This window comes from Brachyhypopomus gauderio, chromosome 4 (genome assembly GCF_052324685.1).
Source record: "Brachyhypopomus gauderio isolate BG-103 chromosome 4, BGAUD_0.2, whole genome shotgun sequence".
Taxonomy (NCBI): Eukaryota; Metazoa; Chordata; class Actinopteri; order Gymnotiformes; family Hypopomidae; genus Brachyhypopomus; species Brachyhypopomus gauderio.
Window position 1 is genome coordinate 29554024 of NC_135214.1, and position 24574 is coordinate 29578597.

General features: G+C 44.6%; 1 protein-coding gene and 1 long non-coding RNA gene across 2 annotated transcripts in view; one reads left to right on the forward strand and one right to left on the reverse strand.

The window, feature by feature from the left end:
• The window catches only part of LOC143512882 (uncharacterized), a 49760-nt gene extending 31792 nt beyond the window's left edge, over positions 1-17968 (forward strand). The window contains exons 2-7 of the long non-coding RNA XR_013130533.1: positions 1289-1444; positions 1574-1672; positions 1987-2080; positions 3370-4435; positions 16714-16807; positions 17407-17968. This is a non-coding gene — a long non-coding RNA (uncharacterized LOC143512882). The remainder of the gene's footprint in view (positions 1-1288; positions 1445-1573; positions 1673-1986; positions 2081-3369; positions 4436-16713; positions 16808-17406) is intronic.
• A 226-nt stretch (positions 17969-18194) lies between these two features.
• emilin3a (elastin microfibril interfacer 3a) lies at positions 18195-23915 on the reverse strand. The gene is made up of 5 exons (XM_077001242.1): positions 23839-23915; positions 22185-22350; positions 21531-21650; positions 20658-21349; positions 18195-20370 (listed from the first exon to the last, which is right to left on the reverse strand). Exons 2-5 carry the CDS (start codon positions 22343-22345, stop codon positions 18419-18421), a joined length of 2925 nt encoding a protein of 974 aa, XP_076857357.1. The 5' UTR covers positions 22346-22350; positions 23839-23915; the 3' UTR covers positions 18195-18418.
• Positions 23916-24574: the final 659 nt, after the last annotated feature.

Here is a 24574-nt window from a genome sequence, read left to right on the forward strand (position 1 = left end):
TACACTTACAGATTTTGTTTGACTAGTTCTCAAGTCAGGTCCTTCACGCTCTCAAGTTTTGCAACAGATTTAGCTCCATAGTAGCTCCATAGTATTCAAACATTACAGTTGTGACTGTGCAAGCAAAACATGTTTGAAAACCTTTGAGATCTGCACTTGTACAGGACTTACATTTCCTAAATGTGTTAGCAAAACTGATTAGTATAGTTCTGTCAAGGAGTTGACAAGATTTATGCTTTTGAGCATAAGCAGCAGAACAACTGAACATCAGTGTAACGTCTCATGACAAGGGGGCGGACACAAATGCGATACAGAATGTGTTTTATTTTGAACTGAGAGCGAGACTGGTTGAATCGCGGTAACGCAGATTCGTATTGTACGAGATCGACACGGCATGTTGGTCTTATACACAGTGCATGAAAGACTGGGTTATACAAAACAGTAGAACTAACATCAACGAAGCCTGAATTAAACTTAGATACATAGATGCACACACACACACACACACACACACAACGCAGAAATAACTAACCAGGTTAACTTAACTCTACCACTAACATAACTGTTTTACTACAGATGCAAACAAGAAAACACACATAAATGTTCACTACAGAGACATGACTTTGAGTGCAACGACCACAGCAACAATCACTCATCCAGGATCAAACTACACATACAAAAACGGACGTTGATTAACATACACAACCATTTAGAAAACCAGGATACAAGCTGATAGACCATCCAAAGCACGATTCACAAACACGACCCACAAAATTGACACTCGCTAAAGACCAAGAAGCACAGGAATGCGAGCACCGCGGAGAAACGCTAAACATGGAAACACAACCCAAACTGCAGACCCAACATGAAACATGAGCACGTAATGACTTACAACGTAATGATTACTAGGGGGCTGTGGTGCACAGTTGAATGAAACTACATTCCGGGGAGCAGTTGAATGAAACTACAGACCATGTAAACAGGAGGGCACACTTCCCCATTTTTAGAGACTGTCACCATTGCATCATCAACCAAATGCACAGCATGCACAAATATAATCTTAACATTTCAATGCATATATAAAAATACCACGAAAGCTCATACAGGAATATGACTACTAACACACTTCAGTTAGGTCTGTTAAATGAGCACAGCAATGAAGCCACACTCATTCCAGAACGCTCTAAACCAAAACTGCACACTTTCAACATGTAGGTGGAAGGGAGAATGACGGGAAAACATTGACGAGGCTTTGGCCTTTCTCTCTCTCTCTCTTTTTCACATCTAGGTGCTATGTGTCATCATCATAATCTGCTATGCTGTCTCAATTTATGGGAGATTCATTGTAGTGGCCATTTTTGAGATGGTCTCCTCGCTCATATTCCTCATTATTTTAAGCCTGGATTTACAGAAAAGAATCGTATTCATCAGCTTCATATGGACGGTATTAGAAGCTTGTAAACCTACATTTGTGCACCATACACTGAACACACTTTCACCTTCTTTACAAGCTGATATCAGTAGCTGAGCTATGCTGAACAACGTCGGCTAAGTCTTGTGTATTGTTATCTAGGACTTTATTCGAGCACTGACCAGCTGTTTGATCTTCATGATCACATCTCTCATTTGTGTGGCGTCTCATTGGTCAGACACTCCACAACGCACTGGAGGGGTGAGTGTTTGCATATACAGCCTCTGGGCCTCTTTGTGTTTGTGAAGAAGTGAAGGATACGCACGCACACGCGCACACACACACACGCACGCACGCACACACACACACACACACACATACTACCAGTCAAAGGTTTTGACGCACCTGACTAAAATGCATGTTCTAGGTTAAAAAAAGGGCTTTTTAATCTAATGGATTATGTTCTAATATTGTGGGATAGTATTGTATTGTTGAGGGGTAATGTAATATTGTGGGGTAAAGTTGTAATGTTATGGGGTAAAGTTGTAATGTTATAGGGTATGCCTGTCTTGCAGGTTTTTGGCATTCTGGCAGCTCTGCTGTATGGCTATGATACTTACCTCATCGTCCTCGGAATCAAGAGTAGTACGTCACAGCCTTTATTTTTGGGTAAACAATTTATTTTTCCTTTCCTTCTTGCTTTTACCTTTGTTTAAACTAGCAAAATCTAGAACATGCTCCCGAAACAGAAACAGTCACCCACCAGAGTCCAAATGTAATCCACCGGAGTCTGAACGTAACCCATCAGAGTCTGAACGTAACCCACCAGAGGCTAAATGCCTGCCTCTGGGATTGGTGCCACACTAAATGCAGCTCACCAGTGTCGCCAGTCTTAGGGCGTACTCACACTAGGGTCTGTGATCCGGGCCCGGGCACGGTTCCCTGCCGAAGCACGGTTCGTTTGGCTAGTGTGAGCGCTCCAACCGTGGCCGGGCCCGGCCCAGTTAACCGTGCTCGGGCCCGCTTGAAGAGGTGGGCCAGGGCACGATTCACTTGGACTCGGGCATGGTTCGCTTCTAGTGTGAGCGCTATCCGTGCCCGGGCCCGCTTGGTGCCTCGTGTGATTGGTTCATTTTGCTGGAACTCAAACATGACGTCAGTGATGCGACGCTCACGTTAAACAGTCATGGCGGCAAAGCGATTAGCAGACAATCGTTGTGTTAAATGATCGATAAATCTGTGCTTGCATCGTGTTTCTGCACTCCCAAAACGACTCCAAAAATACAATAAAAAGAGAATCGTGAACTCCATAGTTTTGTGCGAGCGCGCTTTTATTCCAATTAAAGTGGCGTTGTGATGACGTAAGCGTGCTCGGGCTGGCTTGATAAAGGCAGTGTGAGTGCAGGCCAGAGGGGGAGTGGGGAGGGGAGATAACCGGGCCCCAGCACGGAACCAGCAAACCGTGCCTAGTGTGAGTACGCCCTTACATACAATGGGATTAAAAGCATATTCCATCACAAATGGAAAAGGATATGTTGATGTGATGATAGTCATATAATTCATCGTAATGGCTGAGTTAAATTCAAAGTTCTGTCAGAAGTGACTAGTATTTTTTCTTCTTTGGTGTGATAGCATGATGAGTATTTGCTGTGTCCAGCAATATCAAACCATTTGATGTTGCTAGAATGAACAGTTTGAAAAGTTGAAACCTCCTAACCTTCTGTGCAAGATGTAAATAATGATGTAGAAGTGAATGTACCTAAGGCATGTATCTAATGATTCTACTGGGTTTAGTGAGCAAGATCTGTAATTAGTAGTTATATGTTCTTCTTCTGATATGTCATTTCCTCCCACACCCCCCCACCCCCATACCACACCCCCCACCCCACCCACACACACACCCCCACCTCCTTCATGGCCTCCGACCTCGGTCACCTCCTTCCGGACACCCATGGCAGTAGGGCGACAGCCCTGCAATTCTGTGCCCATCCTACAAAGCAGATCCTGCAGCTCACCCTCCAGTCAGGTCATCGTCCCCTCCCCTGTACCCAGTAATGAGGCCTGCAAGCCCACCGCACCTTTAGTCAGCCACTCCTCACACTCCTGCCATGTGACGGTGGTTTGCCCCACTTCCCACACAATGTTCCCAACAGAGTCTTTCAGTCCATGGAGGGCACAGTCGACGGAGTGCACGCTCACCGTCAGCAACGTCACCTCGCCCTGAAGCCCCTCCTCAGCTTTCGTCTCCATGTTAATGAAAATGAATATGACCATACTGAAAAATCAAGAATCATCAAGATTATCCAGAAATTCTGTTATATTGTACTATGGATTCCATGGAGAATGTTTCTTTCTGCCCAAATAGATTATGAAAACAGAATAATTATGTTTTGTTACTCTGAAGCGATTAAGCTCAAATATAAATAAAGGAAGTTGTGTTTTCCTGTTTAGACCAGCAGTGTGTTTGATCTTTTCGTCTCAGGAGAATAAAATCTGGTATTATGCTGGCATTACACAACCCGGCTTTCCATGCGATTTCCCTGCCGTAGGTGAATGCTGACAATGCTAAGATAAAATGACGAATTTTTTGTGGGGCGCTAAAGTCGATGTTTTGTTTTAAGATGTTTTCAAACTTGTACTTTTTCTTTAAGAAAACTCTAGAGCGTTTAAGTGTTTTCGACTAAGAGACAAAGATTATAAAACTGCAAAAACGTCAGACCACATTGAATACCTTGCAACTGATCCAGGGTCAGCCGTTAAACGACCACGCTTTATCCACGAGAGATGACGAGTAAAAAGAAAGTAACATCTGGGTGTAAACGGAAATCCCGACAGAAAAAGTAGGTGTGACAGACCGAGGAAGAGTACTGATACAGAAACGTTTGCCTCTGTATGTGTGCAAGTTAAGTAACTGAGAAGATGGACGACTCACACGAATCCACTGACACTACACCGTCAAGTCTCACAGAGAAGTTGAAGAATTACGTTAAAACCTCAAAAGGGATCATTTTAATGGCTGAGATTGTAAGTACATCTTGCTGATTACTACCCCAGATTTCTCCAAATAACAGAATCCTACTTAGCTAGGGCAGCGTCGATACATGCATAATTTAATACATTCACTATTTATTACAGCAACATTTCCTGCACAGTCGTACTATATGCATCAGTCCACGTTTGGTGAACTAGTGTGATTAGTAGAACTACAGTCAGAGACCAGCGGAAACCGCTGGAATAGATAACAGATGAGGACCGACATCTTGGTTTTGCTTTCACACAGTTCAGAGTTCAGTTGTTATTTATCTGTTGAAAAATACAGAAGCGTGAGAAATCGAGGGGAAAATATTGATATTGATTGATCGGGGGGGGGGGGGGGGGGGGGTTGATATTGTTATTGATTGATTGATCTCATTACAGTACTGTGAGATTTGACCACATGTGTCTGTTCTTACTATTGTAACAGACTTAAAGCGATACTGAGTAATGGAATGTGATGTGTATGTACACTCAGTGGCGTGCACAGACATTTTGGGGGGCAAGTGACGGGGGGGGGGGGGGGGGGGGATTTTAAGTGCACGTGGAAAAATTACAAGCACATGTTGAATTAAATTTTACTTTTATTTGTCACATTCTCTAAACGTGAGTTTTCAATGGAAAAAGTCACGCAGCCAACTGATAAAATTCATATCCAATATTAACTATATACAGTCATGTCCTTCAGTTAACTTCTGTTTACCCTCCACTGTCTGTAGGCCTTGTTGCATATTAATTAGTAAATCAATATAGGCCTACAATTAAAACAGTAAAAAGACCAAAAAGTAGGAGAAGGAGTTATAGGCTACTGAGTGTTGTCATTACATGAATGCAGATGGGCATTTTTCACAGGTAATGGGGAACTTCCCGTTTCTTCTTTCACAAATGAATGTGTTAATTTATGTTGCCTAACAAAACCTATACAACAGAAGACATTCAGCTTAATACATAGATTTGCAAACTCTACCTTAATTATTTGTATGTGGTCGTCCTCACGTTATCTTTCTAAAAATGCTTAGTAGTTTGGTGGGTTTTCCATCCACCGAGTTTTTGCGCATTTTGAAAATGCGCATGAAAAAAGCTGGATGGAAAAATCCAAAATTCGAAAAAAGCCCCAAATATCGCAAAAAGATTTTTACGCTAGGAGGAGGTGGAAAAGTTAGACTATCGCATCGCCAAAATTCGGAAAAACTGGATGGAAAAGGGGTTTTCTCATAAACGACGACGTACCATGTGATCAGATCTAATCAGAAAAATGGCTCTGAACGATGTTCTCCCAGAAGAGTTTGTTTCGTTTGCGCTCCCAGGTAGTCTATATGGCGGATGTCGCTGTGGTCGCACTGAGATTTCCGCCCTTAATAAATGTTCTTGCGCTCGTCCTGCCCGGCGTCGAAGAGCAAACATGATCGTGATGTAAAGATGGCAAATGCATACAAAAACAGTTCTGGAGAGAGCAAAAATTGAATTTAACTTCTCCATGTATAGAAAAGAAAAAAATGTTTCAAAACCTCAACGTGCAAAAATGCGTAACTGCCAGATGGATGTAAAAACCACTATTGTTTGGCGTCCTCTCACGTGATCTAAAGTTTATTCGCATAACTGTAATGAATGGAAACAAGGCTTAATTCGCATTTTCTTCTGCCGAAACTTGGAAATTGCGCATTATTTTTTCGAAAGGTTTGGATGTGCGTGCTCCGCTGAAGACGCTTCCTTCCACTCGCTGAACTGAACTGCTCCTGCAGCGCGTCTGGTGTTAAAGGAAGAGAGAGGTCGGGTGTGTGCGAGGTGGTGGCGCATTTCAGGGCATTGTTTTTAATCGCTCAGGTTTTCAAAAGATCATTTCAAACCGACCTCAGTAAAATGATAATAATAAAAAATAAAATTTAAAAAGGGCACTTTCGTTGATAAAGGGCAGAGTTGGCACCACCTGATGTCTGTGTGCACGCCACTGTGTACACTGAATGTGCCTTTGGGGGGAGGCGTAGGGGGAATTGTAAAAAAAAGTTGAGGGGACGAAGTAAATAAGAGCAGTTGTTAATTTATCTTATTCCGATGTTTGTATGTGTTCTGTTTCCGATGTTTGTATGTGTTGTTTCCTTAACTATAAAGTAGGGCTGCACGATTAATCGTATTTTTATCGTTATCGCGATGTGAAGTTTCACGATAAACACATCGAAAGAGCCACGATAACTCCTTGAATAACAGCAAACTCTAATTGCGTTATCCTCGTCCAGCAATAGAGGGAGCTATTCGCGCTGCAGACTATGATCACGTGACGTAAGTAGGCAAGAGGCATAGTGAGGCAGAGTTGCCAGGTTCGCGGTTTTCACGCCAAATTGGGCTTGTTTGAAAATCCAGCCGCGGGTAAAAATTCTGGGGCCGCGGGGTGCGGTTTTTTGGGCTACTTTTGAGTTGGGCTACTGCGGAAGTTACAAGTCAACACTAAGAATCGATCGCGATATAATACTTAATTTGTCTCCAGTTCACACTCGCAACACCCCCCCCCCCCCCCCCCGCCGACAACTTACACTCGCAGATTTTGTGCGGAAAACTTTTGTAGGACCTGGCAACCCTGGAGTGGGGTGAACACGCTCATCAGACACGCGATTTGGTTTAAGCCTGGTTTACACTTGATGCGGCGCGAGGGTCCGGGAGGCGAAAATAACGTAATCGCGGTGGCTTCGCCCGTGTGCAATTGCCTCGCGCGCTGTCGATTCACGAGGTCGTGCACCTCTCGAATTTTGTACGTTCTTTTCTCGGCGCAATGAGAACAGTCATGTTTGCAGGGTTCATACACCTATACAAGGTGGAATTCAAGCACTTGTATGTCACTTTCAAGGTCCATTTCAATAATTCCCAGCACGTTATTGAATTAAATATTTATACATATACTCTAATGATTCGAAATAATTCGCTTTTTTATCACATTATTTAATGTTATTATTTATTTAAAGTTCGCGCGCGCCGCGTCTCGGCGCAATGAGAACAGTCATGTTTGCAGGGTTCATACACCTATACAAGGTGGAATTCAAGCACTTGTATGTCACTTTCAAGGTCCATTTCAATAATTCCCAGCACGTTATTGAATTAAATATTTATACATATACTCTAATGATTCGAAATAATTCGCTTTTTTATCACATTATTTAATGTTATTATTTATTTAAAGTTCGCGCGCGCTGCGTCTCGGCGCTATGAGAACAGTCATGTTTGCAGGGTTCATACACCTATACAAGGTGGAATTCAAGCACTTGTATGTCACTTTCAAGGTCCATTTCAATAATTCCCAGCACGTTATTGAATTAAATATTTATACATATACTCTAAATGATTCGAAATAATTCGCTTTTTTATCACATTATTTAATGGATATTTATTTTCAAAACGCCCAATCTTAACGTCTTCACGTTCTCTCATGTTTCGTCCTGGAATTACAAGAGGCTCGTATTTGTTAACGTAATACAAGAGAATTGTTCAGTCAGACAGATATTTGTTGTGCAACGAAGTAGTTACAATTTCAAGCCTTTTCAAATACTTTAGCCTAAATTCCAGCACTTTTCAAACCTGAAACACAAAGCAACATTAAAATTGGTCAGGTAAAAGTTCATTCCCCTGTATTTGAGGGGTGTTTTTTTTATACTACTAGGCCTACATATCGTTTCGGACAACACTGCAAAGAATGTGACACGGCAAGATTAAACGCTTCCGCCGGAGGTTAACGAGGTGTGCAGAGTCGCTCACTCGTGAAAGTATAAACCTAGATTGAATCTATTGTTGAATAAACCTGCAAAATATTTGGAATTATTCTGGATTCATTACACAGTAAAAAACAAAACAAATTAACGTGCTGCTGTTCAGAGAGACACTACATTTCTGTATTTTAATCTTAATTTATCGTGGTTCACATCGATATCGGGATATCCAACAACGTTATCGCACATCGCAATTCTAGTCCATATCGTGCACCCCTACTATAAAGGTTATTATGCGAACCCGGTAAACTAGGTTACACTATGGTTCTTACTGAAACAAGCTAGCTAGCGTTAGTTGAACTTTATTCGCTTGTTATGACTTGTTTGATGGTAGAGACATTTTTTTCTGCCATCATATTTTGCTGTTCATAATCAAAGGCATAAATCTCGTCAGCTTGTGGATAGAATTAACAGTCGTTTTTACTAACGACTGTAAATCTTGTACACGGCAGATCTCAGAGGGTTTCAAACATTGCATAGTCATAATATGCCTGTGATAGTTCTGCCATAATAGACGTTTGTCATGGGTTTTCTTCAGGGCCGGCGCCAGAACATATACAGTGAGGGGGCGTCAGAAAATTTCGGGGAGGCGAACGTAAGTTGTTGAGCGGGGGGTGGGGGTGGCGAACGTAAGTTGTTTGTTGAGCGGGGGGTGGAGTGTAACGATTGTTGAGCGGCCGAGGGGGTGCCATGTTGCGATTGCTGTAAAATAAATGGGTCTTATTATTTACATTGAGGGGGCGGGACATCTCGCCTGAGGGGGCGACGCCCCCATTCGCCCCCCCAGTGGCGTCGGCCCTGGTTTTCTTATTACCTTCTTTTTCGTTATTCCTTGACTCTTTTGCTCTTTAGAACATTTTATAACATTGTTCTCTGCTCTGTTTGACTTTTGAAGTTCAGTTCAGTTCAGTTTTGTTAACTTTTTTGGCACGTTATTGTTGTGTTGCCTGCCCTTTGATGCGCAACATATGCGTACACCCTCTAATGCACAACATGGATAAAAATGACCCACATTCATATCCAGTGTCAAATAATGCTGGTAGGGTTTTCTGTATTCTGTCTTTTGAATCTATTCCTTTTATGATGGAATATTCCAAGTATTCATTAAATATCTTGTTTTTGATCACTGCTGATCATTATTTTCATTTGTACTTTAATACTTATTGAACAAAAATTGTTTCTATAATAGTACATTGAATTTACACACATGGGTCAAAATGACCCCTTCATCCAAATGTGATATAAAATAAAGTAACATAATCCAATAATAACTAGTAGTTACTTTAGTAGTGAGTGGGGCCATTTATTTGGTTTTTGCCACTGTAACGAGGCACCCCCGAACACAGTGGTGTCGCGCTGGTTTCGAGGAGTGTAGGACTCAAGTGCAAACCCACTAAAAGCAAAAGGCAAAAAACAGCCAAACTGAAACCTCCGCGACAGCGGGAAAACGAAAACAAAAAACCCAGAGGGAACAACAGAAGAACTACACGGAGAAACTCGACGTGAGTATAGACCAGGTAAGTAAACAAAAACACGTGGAAGGGAATACAACGCGTCTTAAGAAAAAACAGGAAAACGAAAATCACATGGAGAACGGCTCAACATGTCAAAAGGAGAAATAAAATAGATGAAGCTTAGGTAGGCAAGACCTAAGCTTCTACCAGATTACCTGTCAGCCTGTCCACCAGAACACTGGTAGACAAACCGACATAGAACAGAGAGGGAAGAAACAAACAGAAAGTACGAGAGACAAAACCTGAGAACACTCAGGGGAGAAACAGAAGTAAACAGAGAAACGTAGCTACTGCACAAAGGCAAGAGTAACTGGCTTAGGCTGCGAGTGTGAATACAACTAACAACTTCAGCAAAGGACTGCTGAAGTTGCTCGCCTTAAGTAGGCTGCAAACACCTGCAGCCTATTGTGCCTGATTGCCCCCAGGTCTAGCTCGCGGGCTCCTCCTTGTGGCGACCGGAGGAACTGTCCTGGGTCCAACCCTGACAGAATCCCCCCCTCTAGGCCCGAGACCTCGCGGGCCCAGGGCAACAGCCCTGTCGCGATAGAAGGCAGCAATCAGAGAAGGATCCAGGATGCGAGCCCTGGGAACCCAAGACCGCTCCTCAGGCCCGTAACCCTCCCAATCCACCAGGAATTGGTCCCGCCCCCTGACCCGACGGATGTCCAAAAGACGCCGCACCGTATAAACCGGACCCCCACCAACCATACGAGGCGCAGGAGGAGCCGGGGCGGGAGAAGAACCACACAAGTACGGCCGGAGAAGGGACACGTGAAACACCGGGTGGACACGCATGGACGGAGGGAGGACCAAACGGTAGGTGACCGGGTTGATTCGACGGTCGACCTTAAACGGGCCCAGGAAGCGAGGAGCCAGTTTCGTGGTGCCACCCCGAACCGGCAAGTTACCCGCCGCCAACCACACCCGCTGACCAGGACGAAAAGACAGCGCCGGGTGACGATGCCTGTTGGCGCTGCGGCAATAGGCAGAGGAGGCCTTCAACAGGGCCGAGCGGGCACGCGACCAAGCCTTGCGGCAGCGCCGGAACTGAGCCCTAGCGGAAGGCACAGCCACGGCCTGCTCGTGATCGGCAAACAGCGGAGGGGCATACCCGAATAAGCACTCAAAGGGCGACATGCCCAGAGCCGAATGCCACAGCGTGTTGTGGGCGTACTCAGCCCACAACAGGTGGTCGGCCCAGGATGCAGGGTTAGCGGATGCCAGGCACCTGAGGGTCTGCTCCAGGTCCTGGTTAACACGCTCGGTCTGACCGTTAGACTGGGGGTGGAAACCTGAAGACAGGCTAGCGGAAGCGCCGAGGAGGGTCAGGAATGCTTTCCAAAAGCTGCTAGCGAACTGGGGTCCTCTATCGGACACCACGTCTTGAGGAAACCCATAGTTGCGGACGATGTGAAGCAGCAAGAGAGACGCGGTCTCCCGGGCGGAGGGCAGCTTGGGCAGACCGATGAACTTGCTGAATTTAGAGAATCTGTCGACAACTACTAGAATGGTGGTTAACCCCTTAGAAGACGGAAGCCCGGTGACGAAGTCTAAGGCGACATGAGACCACGGTCTGGAGGGCGTGGGTAAAGGACGCAACAGCCCCCTGGGCTTGCTACGAGGCGCCTTGCTTCGGTTACACACCTCGCAGGAGGCCACGAAGTCACGGATCTCCTGATCCATTGCGGGCCACCAAAACCTTCTCTTTATTAGTTCGGTGGTCCGCCTAGCACCGGGGTGTGCCGCGTATCGTTCGGTGTGTCCCCACAAGAGAACCTTACGCCGGGCGGTCGAGGGAACATAGAGACAGCCAGGAGGAACACCGCTAGGGCCGGGTTCGTTGGCGAGTTCGTCCTGAACTGTCTTTTCGATTCCCCACCGGATGGGTGCAACAACTACTCCTGGGGGAAGCACAGTTTCAGGCGGACTGTCAATGAGAGGCGGCTCCCACTGACGAGACAAAGCGTCGGGCTTCGTGTTCTTAGAGCCGGGAGGGTATGACAAAGTAAAATCAAAGCGACTAAAAAACAGAGCCCATCTGGCCTGTCTGGCATTGAGGCGCTTGGCCTGCTGGAGATATGTCAGGTTTTTGTGGTCCGACCAGACCAGGAAAGGGTGGCGGGCTCCCTCCAGCCAGTGCCGCCACTCCTCTAAAGCCATTTTAACGGCCAGGAGTTCTTTGTCCCCTACGTCGTACCGCCTCTCCGTAGGGGTGAACCGGTGCGAAAAATAGGCGCAGGGATGCAGCTTAGGAGGGTCCCCGACCCTCTGTGAGAGAACAGCCCCAACGCCCAAATCAGAGGCGTCGGTTTCGACAATGAAAGGGAGCTCAGGATCAGGAACCCGTAGCACCGGAGCACTGGTAAAAAGACCCTTCAGTGTCTCAAACGCCTTCTGGGCTTCCGGGGTCCAGGTGAACTTCCCCAATTTCTTGCTAGTGAGGGCCGAGAGCGGAGCAGCAAGAGAGCCAAAACCCCTAATAAACCGCCTGTAAAAATCGGCAAATCCCAGGAAGCGTTGGACTAAACGAACGGACGTGGGCACGGGCCATTGAGTTACAGCTTTGATCTTGGCGGGTTCCATAGCCAGTTGACCCTTGGCAATGATGAACCCCAAGAAGGCTACCTCGGAGACGTGGAACAGGGACTTCTCCAGTTTTACATAGAGATGGTTCTCTAGTAACAACTGGAGGACGCGGCGTACGTGTTGCTGGTGTTCTTGAACGGTACAGCTATATATTAAAATATCGTCAAGGTAGACGTAGGCGTAATCATCTAGAGCCTCTCTAAGGACACCGTTTACGAACCGCTGGAAAGCCGCGGGTGCGTTCATGAGCCCAAACGGCATGACTAAATACTCGTAATGCCCAGAGGGTGTATTGAAGGCGGTTTTCCATTCGTCGCCTTCTCTGACTCGCAACAGATTGTACGCACTTCTAAGGTCTAACTTAGTGAAGACCGTCGCCCGTTGAAGGGCCTCGAAGGCGGAGGACATGAGCGGCAAGGGGTGGCGGTCTTTGATGGTGATCTTATTTAGTCCCCTGTAATCTATGCAAGGGCGAAGGCCCCCATCCTTTTTCCCTACAAAGAAGAACCCGGCACCTGCGGGAGAGGTAGAGGGACGGATGGTACCAGCAGCGAGCGCTTCCTGAATGTAGGACTCCATAGCCTTGCGTTCAGGCAACGCCAAGGAAAACAAACGACCCCTAGGGGGAGTGGTACCAGGTAAGAGGTTGATGGCAATGTCGCAGGCTCTATGCGGGGGTAGGAAGCCTGCTTTGCGCTTGCTAAAAACGTCTTTAAGGTCATGGTAAACAGCAGGGACTTTCTCCAAGCCTGCTATTTTTTCTTGGCTTTCCCCGGGTTTACTGCAGTGGGGCGCCAAGCACGACTGTTCGCACACTTTGCTCCAACGGTTGATAGATAAATTGAGCCAATCAATGTCAGGGTTGTGGCGTTGGAGCCAGGGAAACCCCAAAATCAGCTGCAGTTTGGGCGCAGCGATTACATAAGGGGTGAGGGTTTCATGATGGTTCCCTATCGTCACTGTTAGAGGGACGGTTTGGTGGGTTATATCCCCTGAAGTGAGCAACCTGCCATCCACAGCAGACACCGAGAGGGGTTTTTCTAAAGGAACCAGAGGTATGGAGAGAGAGGCTACGAGGGCGGAGTCAATGAAATTGCCAGTAGCCCCAGAGTCAACGAGAGCTAAAACCCGGTGTTCGTCTGAACCCCTCCACGAGACCACTACGTGGGGCATCAGACCGCAGGCGGGGAAATAAGCGCCATGACCCGTCGGTGCAACCCCGTTCACCGACGGGTCTGCCCTTTTCCCTGTAACTCGGGACACTCTGCGATTCTGTGATCAGCCCGGCCGCAATAAAGACATTTACCGGAGGGTAAATGTAAATGTGACAGCCACATATTTTTTATTTTATCACATACACATAATGTCAGGTTTTCAGAGTGACGACCCAAATGCAGACATCAAAGGCAGAAGAAATTTAAACTAAGCATCTTCAAAATAACCAATAAAGGGTATAGGCAAGATCCAAAAACAGAAAATGGAAGAACAAGATGTGACGGTTTAGTATCGCTTAATGACAATACCCCGGGAGTTACACATGACCGGGTAGCCAAACTGCAAGGGTGGGTGTGGATTATGGAGGTGGATGGTATTAAGAGGAGTACTCCAGCAATACTGTGCACTGTGTTTTGTTCTCTTACTTCACAATTGCAGACGAATCAGACAGTACACACTCCACAACGAGGGTTGTTCAGTTTGTACCAGAGTAGGTTTCCACTACATGATCGACGTTATTATTCAATAATACATACACGGTTACCGGCAGCTAACCGTAGTCCTCTTTAACAGGCACAGGTTGTAGGTGATGGCAAGTCACACCATGAGCAAGGAGGAATCTCCCCATACACCTGTCTAGGCTTTTTATACTTATAGCCCTGCCCCCGGCTAAACCAACTTCCCCCACAAGGGATGACGTCCTACAGACTCGACATAAAACACATCACAGATACAAATACATAAACATATACATATACATACATATATAGTGCCCCCAACAACTGTCCCAACCATAATGTGTTTTAATTATATTTTAAAAGCTTGACTATATACTAGGGAGTCTCGTCACCCCTGCAGGTGGATCCATCCCTGCTGGGATAAGTAACTCCCTTTGTATCAGAAGTTTGTGTCCATGTTTCGGTGATGGGCTAACTTGCACCATCACACAAGACAAATAGGGAAAGCAGGACAGGACAACAAGACCTTAAGATTATGAGTCTGACTATGATGACTATAAGATAAATACAGCAACACTTAGTGTGGAAGACTAATGATGCAACAAAAGCTGAACAGAAAACAGGACTTGAATACAAACACAGACAAGGGGACGAGGGACAGGTGAAAAGAGGCGCTCAGGTGAGGACAGTGAGCACAACACAGGTGGGTGACAGGCAGATCGGTGCAGCCTCTGCAGTGTCGCGAACGCTGTAACGGATCGTTGTGGTGAAGGGTTTTTACTGGTCTACATTCCAAGTCTCACCTATGGTCATACTGTAAGCTTTGCCTACACCAGGGGTGGCCAACCCGCGGCTCGCGAGCCGCATGCGGCTCTTTGCCTGGTTTCATGCGGCTCCCCAGCCGGTTCTCAAATTAACCCTTTTTGTTTGAAATGTGAAATGTACCATATTTGTCAATTGTGATTTTTCACCGCAATCAAAATTTGTTATCTGCATTTACCCATCTGTGTAGTTAGACACACACACACACACACACACACACACACACACACACACACACACACACACTAGTGATTACTAGGGGGCTGTGGTGCACACATGCCCAGAGTGGTGGGCAGCCCAAGCCCAAGCCCGGGGAGCAGTTGGGGTTAGATGCCTCGCTCAAGGGCACCTCAGTCATGGCCTCAGTCTTGGGAATAGAACCCACGACGCCCTGGTCACAAGACCACAGGACCATGACTGCCCCAATCTACAAAACAATATCGATGCGATATGTGTGGGTTTCCTGCCACAGTCAAGTTAGTAGGCAGTAGGGCATTAGGCTCTTCTGGAAAATATATAAATAGATTCCAATCAGTGATGCCATTTTACAGTGAATGAAACTACAGACCATGTAAACAGGAGGGCACACTTCCCCATTTTTAGAGATTGTCACCATTGCATCATCAACCAAATGCGCAGCATGCACAAATATAATCTTAACATTTCAATGCATATATAAGAATACTTACCACGAAAGCTCATACAGGAATATGACTACTAACACACTTCAGTTAGGTCTCTTAAATGAGCACAGCAACGAAGCCACACTCATTCCAGAACGCTCTAAACCAAAACCGCACACTTTCAACATGTAGGTGGAAGGGAGAATGATGGGGAAAATGATGAAATGTAATAAATCATGTGATTGGAAACATTGACGAGGCTTTGGCCTTTCTCTCTCTCTCTCTCTCTCTCTCTCTCTCTCTCTCTCACACCTAGATCCTATGTATCATCATCGTAATCTGCTATGCTGTCTCAGATTATGGGAGATTCATTATAGTGGCCATTTTTGAGATGGTCTCCTCGCTCATATTCTTCATTATTTTAAGCCTGGATTTACAGAAAAGAATCGTATTCATCAGCTTCATATGGACGGTATAAGAAGCTTGTAAACCTACATTTGTGCACCATACACTGAACACACTTTCATCTTCTTTACAAGCTGATATCAGTAGCTGAGCTATGCTGAACAACTTCAGCTAAGTCTTATGTATTGTTATCTAGGACTTTTTTCGAGCACTGACCAGCTGTTTGATCTTCATGATCACATCTCTAATTTGTGTGGCGTCTCATTGGTCAGACACTCCACAACGCACTGGAGGGGTGAGTGTGTGCATATGCAGCCTCTGGGCCTCTTTGTGTTTGTGAAAAAGTAAAGGATATTCACACACACACACACACACACACACACACACGCTCACATACACACACATATACTACCAGTCAAAAGTTTTGACACACCTGACTAAAATGGATGTTCTAGGTAAAATATTTTTAATCTAATGGGTTATGCTCTAACAGGTTTGCCAACACACGCATTTGGCCGTCTTCACACGCCACACGTCCGATTTCTCAAGCCGAAAAATTTACCTCTGATCCACATCTACGATTCAATGAGTTACTAGTTCGCTCTGGCGCCAACCACTGGCGATCGATCGATCGCGATATAATACTTAATTTGTGTCCATTTTACACCCCCCCCCGTAACACTTTACGTTCGCCAGCCCCCCCCCCCCCCCGTCGTAAACAATTTACACTCGCCACCTCCTCCAGATTCAAATCTCACTCCAAGCGATCTTGAAAAGTTGGCAACCCTGCTCTAATGTGGGATAGTATTGTAATGCTGAGGGGTAATGTAGTGGAGTAAAGTTGTAATGTTTTGGGGTAAAGTTGTAATGTTATAGGGTATGCCTGTCTTGCAGGTTTTTGGCATTCTGGCAGCTCTGCTGTATGGCTATGATACTTACCTCATCGTCCTGGGAATCAAGAGTAGTACGTCACAGCCTGTAATTTTGGGTAAACAATTTATTTTTCCTTTCCTTCTTGCTTTTACCTTTGTTTAAACTAGCAAAATCTAGAACATGCTCCCAAAACAGAAACAGTCACCCACCAGAGTCCGAATGTAACCCACCAGAGACCGAATGTAACCCACCAGAGTCTGAATGCCTGCCTCTGGGATTGGTGCCACACTAAATGCAGCTCACCCGTGTTGCCAGTCTTATGTACAATCGGATTAAAAGCATATTCCATGACAAACGGAAAAGGATATGTTGATGCGATAGTCATATAATTCATCTTAATGGCTGAGTTAAATTCAAAGTTCTGTCAGAATTGACTAGTATTTTTTCTTCTTTGGTGTGTTAGCATGACGAGTTGCTGTGTCCAGCAATATCAAACCATTTGATGTTGCTAGAATGAACAGTTTGAAAAGTTTGAAACCTCCAAAACTTCTGTGCAAGATGTAAATAATGATGTAGGAGTGAATGTACCTAATGCATGTATCTAATGATTCTACTGTGTTTAGAGAGCAAAATCTGTAATTAGTAGTTATATGTTCTTCTTCTGATATGTCACTTCCTCCCTCCTCCCCCCTCCCCCTCTTCCCCCTTTCACAGTGCCTGGGATATAATGTTACAAGGCAGACTGCAGTATTCAAATCTGTACTACAGAAGTTGTATTTCTTTTTCATTTCTTAAAAAATGAAATGCATAGCATGCACAAATATAATCTTATCATTTCAACGCATATATAAGAATGCTTACCACGAAAGCTCACACACGAATATGGTGCCACACTAAATGCAGCTCACCCGTGTCGCCAGTCTTACGTCCAATGGGATTAAAAGCATATTCCATGACAAACTGAAAAGGATATGTTGATGCGATAGTCATATAATTCATCTAAATGGAGTTAAATTCAAAGTTCTGTCAGAAGTGACTAGTATTTTTTCTTCTTTGGTGTGTTATGTATGTAATTATTTTACTGGGTTTAGTGAGCAAAATCTGTAATTAGTAGTTATATGCTGTTATATGGAGAATTGTTACCCAGGCGTTGAGAGATGTCACTGGAGTTGTTCTGACAGATGAATATGTTTGCTGTAATATGTCCATATACATTTTTATGAGCTTTCATTTATAAATAAAAATGTTGGAAGACAACTTTTGCTACTTACGGCTATTTCTGTGTCACTGTGTATGATTTATATAATGTTATAACCATATGATTTAAAGATAAGATACATTTAATATTAAGATACATTTAAGATAAAGAGTTGATCATCATTGAATGAAAGTACTTTTTACTTTTTAATACAAACAGATTCAGAGGAAAATATCTTTAGTCATTATAGGTGACTCCAGGAGTATAAAAACAATACAAAGGGAAAAGATTCAACGCACACAGTCACAAATACAAATGTGTCTGTTTATCATTAACAAACACGCTAATACAATTTAATCAGTACAAAAATGTATAAACCCTAATATATACCCAAAACGACATTGAAAAAATCCCTTCTAATGGTCTTCAACCCATAAAATGGGTCAACATAATTAAGTAAACACTGTCTTAGGTAAACACTGCTTGGCCCTCTAGTGGATCAGTCATTTTAAGAAACGCTGGGCCATTCTATGGAGTGTGGTTGAGTTCCTGAACATCTTTCACCTGTGTGGTCTCTATAAACTGGTCTCCTCTTGGATATGCTGATCCAGGTATGTGTGGTTCTTCCCATAGCTGAGTTGCTGTGAAGTCTGTTGTATTTGTCAGCTCAGACACGACGGTGCAGTTTTTAAATCCATTTCTAAGCTCGGTTAGCTGGAGGGAATGATTGACAAGGGTGCTGTTGACCTGGGACAAGTACCCATCCATGTGTTTCTCCAGTTCTCCTCGGATCAGCTCTAAATCTTCGGCCAGTCGTGCCAAGCCGCTGCACTGATCCTCCACCCGGGCTACTCGGCCTCCGACCTCGGTCACCTCCTTCCGGACACCCATGGCAGTAGAGCGACAGCCCTGCAGTTCCGTACCCAGCCTACGACGCAGATCCTGCAACTCACCCTTCAGTCTGGTCAGCTTCCTCTCCCCCGTGCCCAGCATGGAGGCCTGCCGACCCACCAGGTGCACCACACCTTTAACCTGCTGCGCCAGCCGCTCCTCACGCTCCTGCCAGGTGACGTTGGCTCGCCCCACTTCCCGCACAATGTTCCCGACAGAGTCTTTCAGGCCATGGAGGGCACGGGTGACGGAGTGCACGCTCACCTTGAGCAACGTCACCTCGCCCTGAAGCCCCTCCTCAGCTTTCGTCTCAGCTAGCTGGGTAAGCAGAGAGTTGAGAGTGGCATTCAAATGATCCAACCTTTCCACCTGCGCATCGAGTTTCCTGTGAAGGTTGCTGTGGTTTTTGGTTTCTTCTTGCTTGTGTGTTGTGTCATATCCTGTCAGAACTGGTTGTGAGGTACAAGAAGAAGTGCAAAGCAGCTCCAAAGAGCTAAGGTGCTTCTGCACGCGGTCCATGTCCACCTCTAGCCTTTTCCTAAGAGACTCCACTTCGGTTTCTAATGTAGGTACAGACTGGCCTTCCAGCAGAGCTGGGGCTGTTGCATTGCTAAGTTCCTCCACTGCAGCAAACAGACGACTTTCAAGAGCCTTCATCTTGTCCTCAAGGCAGGCGTCAAGGCTGACATTAGCCGTTTCAGGGACAACACCTCCCTGATGTTTTCCTATCAGGCTCAGCTGTTCTTCCACGTAGCCTAGCCTGCCCTCCAGCATGCCGTCCACATGGTCCTTGTGACCACCCAGCTCGGCCCGAAGGTACACTTGGGACTGGTTCAAGCCGTCCATCGACTGCTCCAACAGAACCACCCTTTCAGTCACACCCGACACTGCGATGCAGCAGGCCTCTCCAGGCTCAAGTCCTCGAAGCTGGGCACGTAATTCTCCGAGCTCCTTCCTCAAGTCTGCCTCAATACCATTCAGTTCCTGCTCCAGCTGCACCCGGCCCTCCTTTAGCTCCTGCTTGCACCGGAGACGCACCTCCATTGCTCGGCTCTCGCAGCGCTCCTCCGCGCTCTCCACGCGCTTCTCAAAGCCTCCTAGGATGGCCACACGGGCCTGGCTAAGCTTCGCTCCCACTAGTGTCTCCAGATCCAGCCGTGAGTCCGTGAAGTTGCCCCAGCCTCCAGCCAGCCTCTGCAGGGCTCCGTCATGTTCCAGGACCTTCCCTCTCAGCTCAGCCAGCTCTGTGTCCTTAGCTCGTAGCTCGGTGTGCAGCTCCGACACCTTCTCCGTCAGCTCGCCCAGCCGTGGGAGCTGGCCCGCCACGTCGGAGTGCTCCATCTCAGGCGCTCCGCCTGGCAGGTCCCCAAAAGCGACAGTGGAGTCGAGGGGTGGAGCAATAACCGGGGGCGGAGCTGCCGAGAGGAGGGCGGAGAGCATTCGGTTGGCATCCTCCCGGAGCGCGGCACGCAGGTGGTCTTCTAATCCTGTCACTTTCCCCCGTAGAGTCTCAAGGCCAAGCGAGAGGCGCTGAACTTCCTCGTCCATCCGATTCAGGCGTTCAACTGTGACACCGTCCCCTTCAGTATCTAGGATCAGAGAAGGAATGCATTGAGGAAGATCAGTATCTAGTAGATTTTCTTTTAGGATTAACATCATTTGATCTAAACAAGACTTTAAATGTAGCATCTTTAATGCAATCTTGATATATTCAGACTGAATATAAATTTTTTATACTGCAAGAGAATATTGAATATTATCTGAAAAATATTTCCAACTCTCAATGCATGAGCTGTTAAATTGAGATGCCAGACAATTTAATACGTAAAGTATTTAAACTTTATATTTTGCTTGTGAAAAAGCCAGCCTGTCTCACCGTGGTTTCGCTCCCTGTCACCAGAGGGCGCCTGTGTCTCAAGAACTGACTCAGTGCCTGGATGCTGTGGATTTGAACCCTGGGTATCTGGCACAGGATCCTGGTAGTCTGTTATCGGCTGGTGATCATCTGGAATGGGATCATGCCCAGGATCTTGATCATCGGTCAGAGGATTGTGGGGTTCTGGCACTGCATCCGGATGAACTGATTCGGCATCCTCGTGATCTGGATAAGGCTCAAATGAGGTTTCTGGATAGGAGGGGCCGATATTTGGGCTTGGATAGCCACCCATTCTGTTGGGTGGTACCTGGGGTTGATTCCAGTGGTTTTGTCTGTAGTTGGGATGGATCATTGGGCCCTTAAATAAAGACACTGGTTCCTTATGTGAGGGCATGATTCCTTTATAAGGAGTCTGTAGACTGTTATAAGGTGGTGTAAGACCTTTGAAGGCAGGCATGGGGCCCTTGAACGATGTCATAGGGCCTTTATAAGATGGCACTGGGCCTTTATAAGATGGCATAGGGCCTTTATAGGAAGGCATAGGGCCTTTAAATGGGGGCATTGCCTTCATTCCATATGCTGCAGGTTCAATATTACAATCAACTCCAGTGAACCCGGGACAACATCTCCATTCCAACTCAGTAATTGTCTTGTAAGCCACTTTATACATTGGCTTGTAAAACATACGGTACCTATGAGGGCAGAAAGCAAAACATTCTAATGTGAGTAAATCAAGTAATTTAATAAACAACATTGCAAAAAATAAATTAAGTGTTAAATGAAAAGTTAAATGAATCACACCTCAGGGTAGTACAGTAGTACTTCCATTAAAGTTAAATGAATCACACCTCAGTGTAGTACGGTAGTACTTACATTAGAGCTGGACATTTCTGCTTCCAGCCACACTTGTGGTACTCTGCCTTCACGTAGGGAGCAGCCCCATCCTGAACAGTGTATGACATGCTTTTTTCCACTACATATGCACAGTGGTTCCTTTAGAGAGAGAGAGAGAGAGTAAGCTTGGGTTAAGATCCACTGTTCATCTTCTATAATCTTCTCTGCTTCTCACTGCATTAATATTTTAACATGTTACTTTTACATTTTCCATGCAGCACATCACATTAAATATTAAGATATGCATTTAACATAACTTGTTTTAAATGCCTTCTTAATGTAATTATCATATGGATTATTTCTTTAGGAGAAATAAAAATTTTTTTTAATGAAAGCTTTTTTTTACTTTAATTAAAATGTATTTTAATTTTAATGCTAGCATTACATATTATTATTACATATATATTATTATTTTGTAATAATAATTAAAGTAATAATAATGAAATCGATGCCTACCAAATAGTCAAAGTACAATTGCTGAAGAAAATCAAACATTTTTAATATATATTAATCAGGACCCCAAGACTACATCAGTCTGTGTTGACAGACCTACTTGCATGTGTCCAGTCCTCTGGGTTCTCACCTTACTTTAGCTAACCCGCTATGTTGGCACAAAGAAGCAATGATACTCACTTGTGTCTGGCAGTAGGTTTCCCAGGGCTGTAGTGAGGACTGGGTCCTGATTTAAAGAGGCTGAATTGACTGGCTCTGGGCTGGAAAGCACCAAACCCATTTGTCACAGCCACACCAGCACCCAGGATAATGAGCGGGTAGAAGAAGCCGGACCAGAGCATCTTCACTGAAGTGACGAATTCATCAAAGATGAGAAAAGCATGAAAACCTGAGGAGCTGGAGCCTCTCTTGATAAACAGAAATTTATGCCAAAAAGTACAAAAGTAATCAAAAAGCTATGGTTGACGAACAGCACTCGGAAAAATAGAAAATCTTAAATTGGCTCTACCCATCAGAGTTGTCACACCTAAGTTCCTGCGGATCTGACTTGATCAATAAAAAAAAAAGAAAAGAAAAGAAAAAAAAACATCAAATGCTGGCAAAGAATCAAAAAGGAATAGGAAAGTCCTTTCAGTAATAAGTGTAGTGTGGTAAATGTCCTCTTGTTGTGGTTCTGGAGGTTCTGTGATCTGGACGCTGATGCTCACAACAGCCTATATGGGACTGAGTGGCCTCATTTGCATAGTCCCACCCACTGTGCCACCAAATGCAATGTGGCAGGTCTAAGCTGTCCTGAATTGAGCAGTGGTAATTCAAGTATCTTGGTTTAAAGACCCAACAAATAATTTTGTTAAGTTAGGTTAAGGAAGTGGGATGGTGTACAGCTAATCAAGTATAGAACCCTAATAACTTATTATTTATTTATTTAATAAAAAAATAATCTCAGGTGACACATAGGCCTAAACAAAATGTTTGTATTTTATTAGAAATAGACAGCTGTATCATAATCTCTCATAAGCATTTTATGTAATTATGACTGCCTGTGCAAATTCACTGTATAATAAATACAGCAATAAATGCTCATTCCACCAATTAAGTCAAACTGATCATATTTGTCATATCTAGTACTTTTCTGATGCTTTTCTGATCTGTGTAATGTCTGTCAGTGCTGCATGACTGGGAGGTGTTTGTATTTGGGGTTAATATCAGAGCACAGAGAGCATATGGACTAGCAGTCTCACACAAACGTGCACACTAACACCAAAGTGTGGAATAAACACCCTTTAACTCAGATAAATATGGCTAGTTAACACGTAAATAATGGCAATAGGACCAAAAATAGCTATACTGAAACATACACAAACACATAGGGCAGAAAAAGAAAGACATATATGGTAAAGCATGCATCATGTACTTTATGTACAATGTGATGAAAATTTAAGAAATAATACATTCACAGCAACCTTGAAGAGAACTCCCATAACAATGTACGTAGAAACAGGTAGTTCCCCATTTTGCCCTTTGTGTCCACTTTGTGGTTTGCATTGTACCCTGAAGTTATGATAGGCCTATCACTTGTGGCTGGGATTAAATTTTGAATCTTTGGACTGGAAGAGAGTAAGAAAACCCTCACTAGCTCACACACATAATCATGTACACCACACCTCAGTAAACCACAAAGACACACAAGCACATGAACACACCAGCACACACACACACACACAGACTATGCAAACACTGACTCCACCTAAGACCTCCCCCTGCAAACCCCAGGGCTAAAACACAACACATGTCTTTGTTTAGTTGCAGTGGCTAATAATTTGACAGTGTTTACCTTGTTCCCAAGAGCTGCGGTGTTCTGATGCCGTCTGTTGAACAGCTCTCTGAACAGGCCTCTTTTCTTGCTACACCTAATTTAAAAAAGACAAAACACCCCCTTTAGTTTCATTCATAACTTAGTTATTGAGAAAGAAGTCTGAACAGATCGTGTTGACCAAGTAAACCGTTGTGTTGGGCCCTCACAGCAAGGCTAGGTAATGATGCCACGTCTGCACCGTTTAACGATTATGCTTCATCAGCAAAATTCCAATAAAATGGAATAACATACATTAATTTATCCACTGATTCACTGATTTACATGAAAAGCATCCTCATTTGTGGTCTGCGTACATATAAGCCATTTGAGGAATAAATAAAGAAAAATCTAAATGATTGTGTTCTGGGGTTTTGCTTGTTTTTTTTTATTAATAAATGAAGCAGCAAAAAAAGATTGATTTTAGATCAGTTCTTGTTATGTGGACTTAATGTTGATAAATAAAAATAATGCTGAAATCTTAAATGTAAGAAGAGCTATCATTGTTGTTTTTAGTGTGAAGTTGTAAATCAAATCTAACTTCCCTGAGGGTGAGAACTATGCCAAAGACATATGTGTGTAGTGCAGTAGTGACGTTTATTTTAGACGTTTTAGTTTGGTAAATACTGACTTTAACCCTTTGGTAAGGAGACTGAACCATATTCCACCTATTTCTGTTATCACAATATTGGTTCCTGAGCAATCAGGATGGTACCCC

Bases quoted from the DNA above. Each gene is read 5' to 3' on its own strand.
- emilin3a (XM_077001242.1), bottom strand. From the start codon at position 22,345: ATGCTCTGGTCCGGCTTCTTCTACCCGCTCATTATCCTGGGTGCTGGT. The intron at 21,651-22,184 runs GTGAGTATCATT...CTCTCTCTAAAG, and splicing joins AAACCTACTGCCAGACACAA to GAACCACTGTGCATATGTAG. The intron at 20,371-20,657 runs GTGAGACAGGCT...CTCTGATCCTAG, and splicing joins TGACAGGGAGCGAAACCACG to ATACTGAAGGGGACGGTGTC.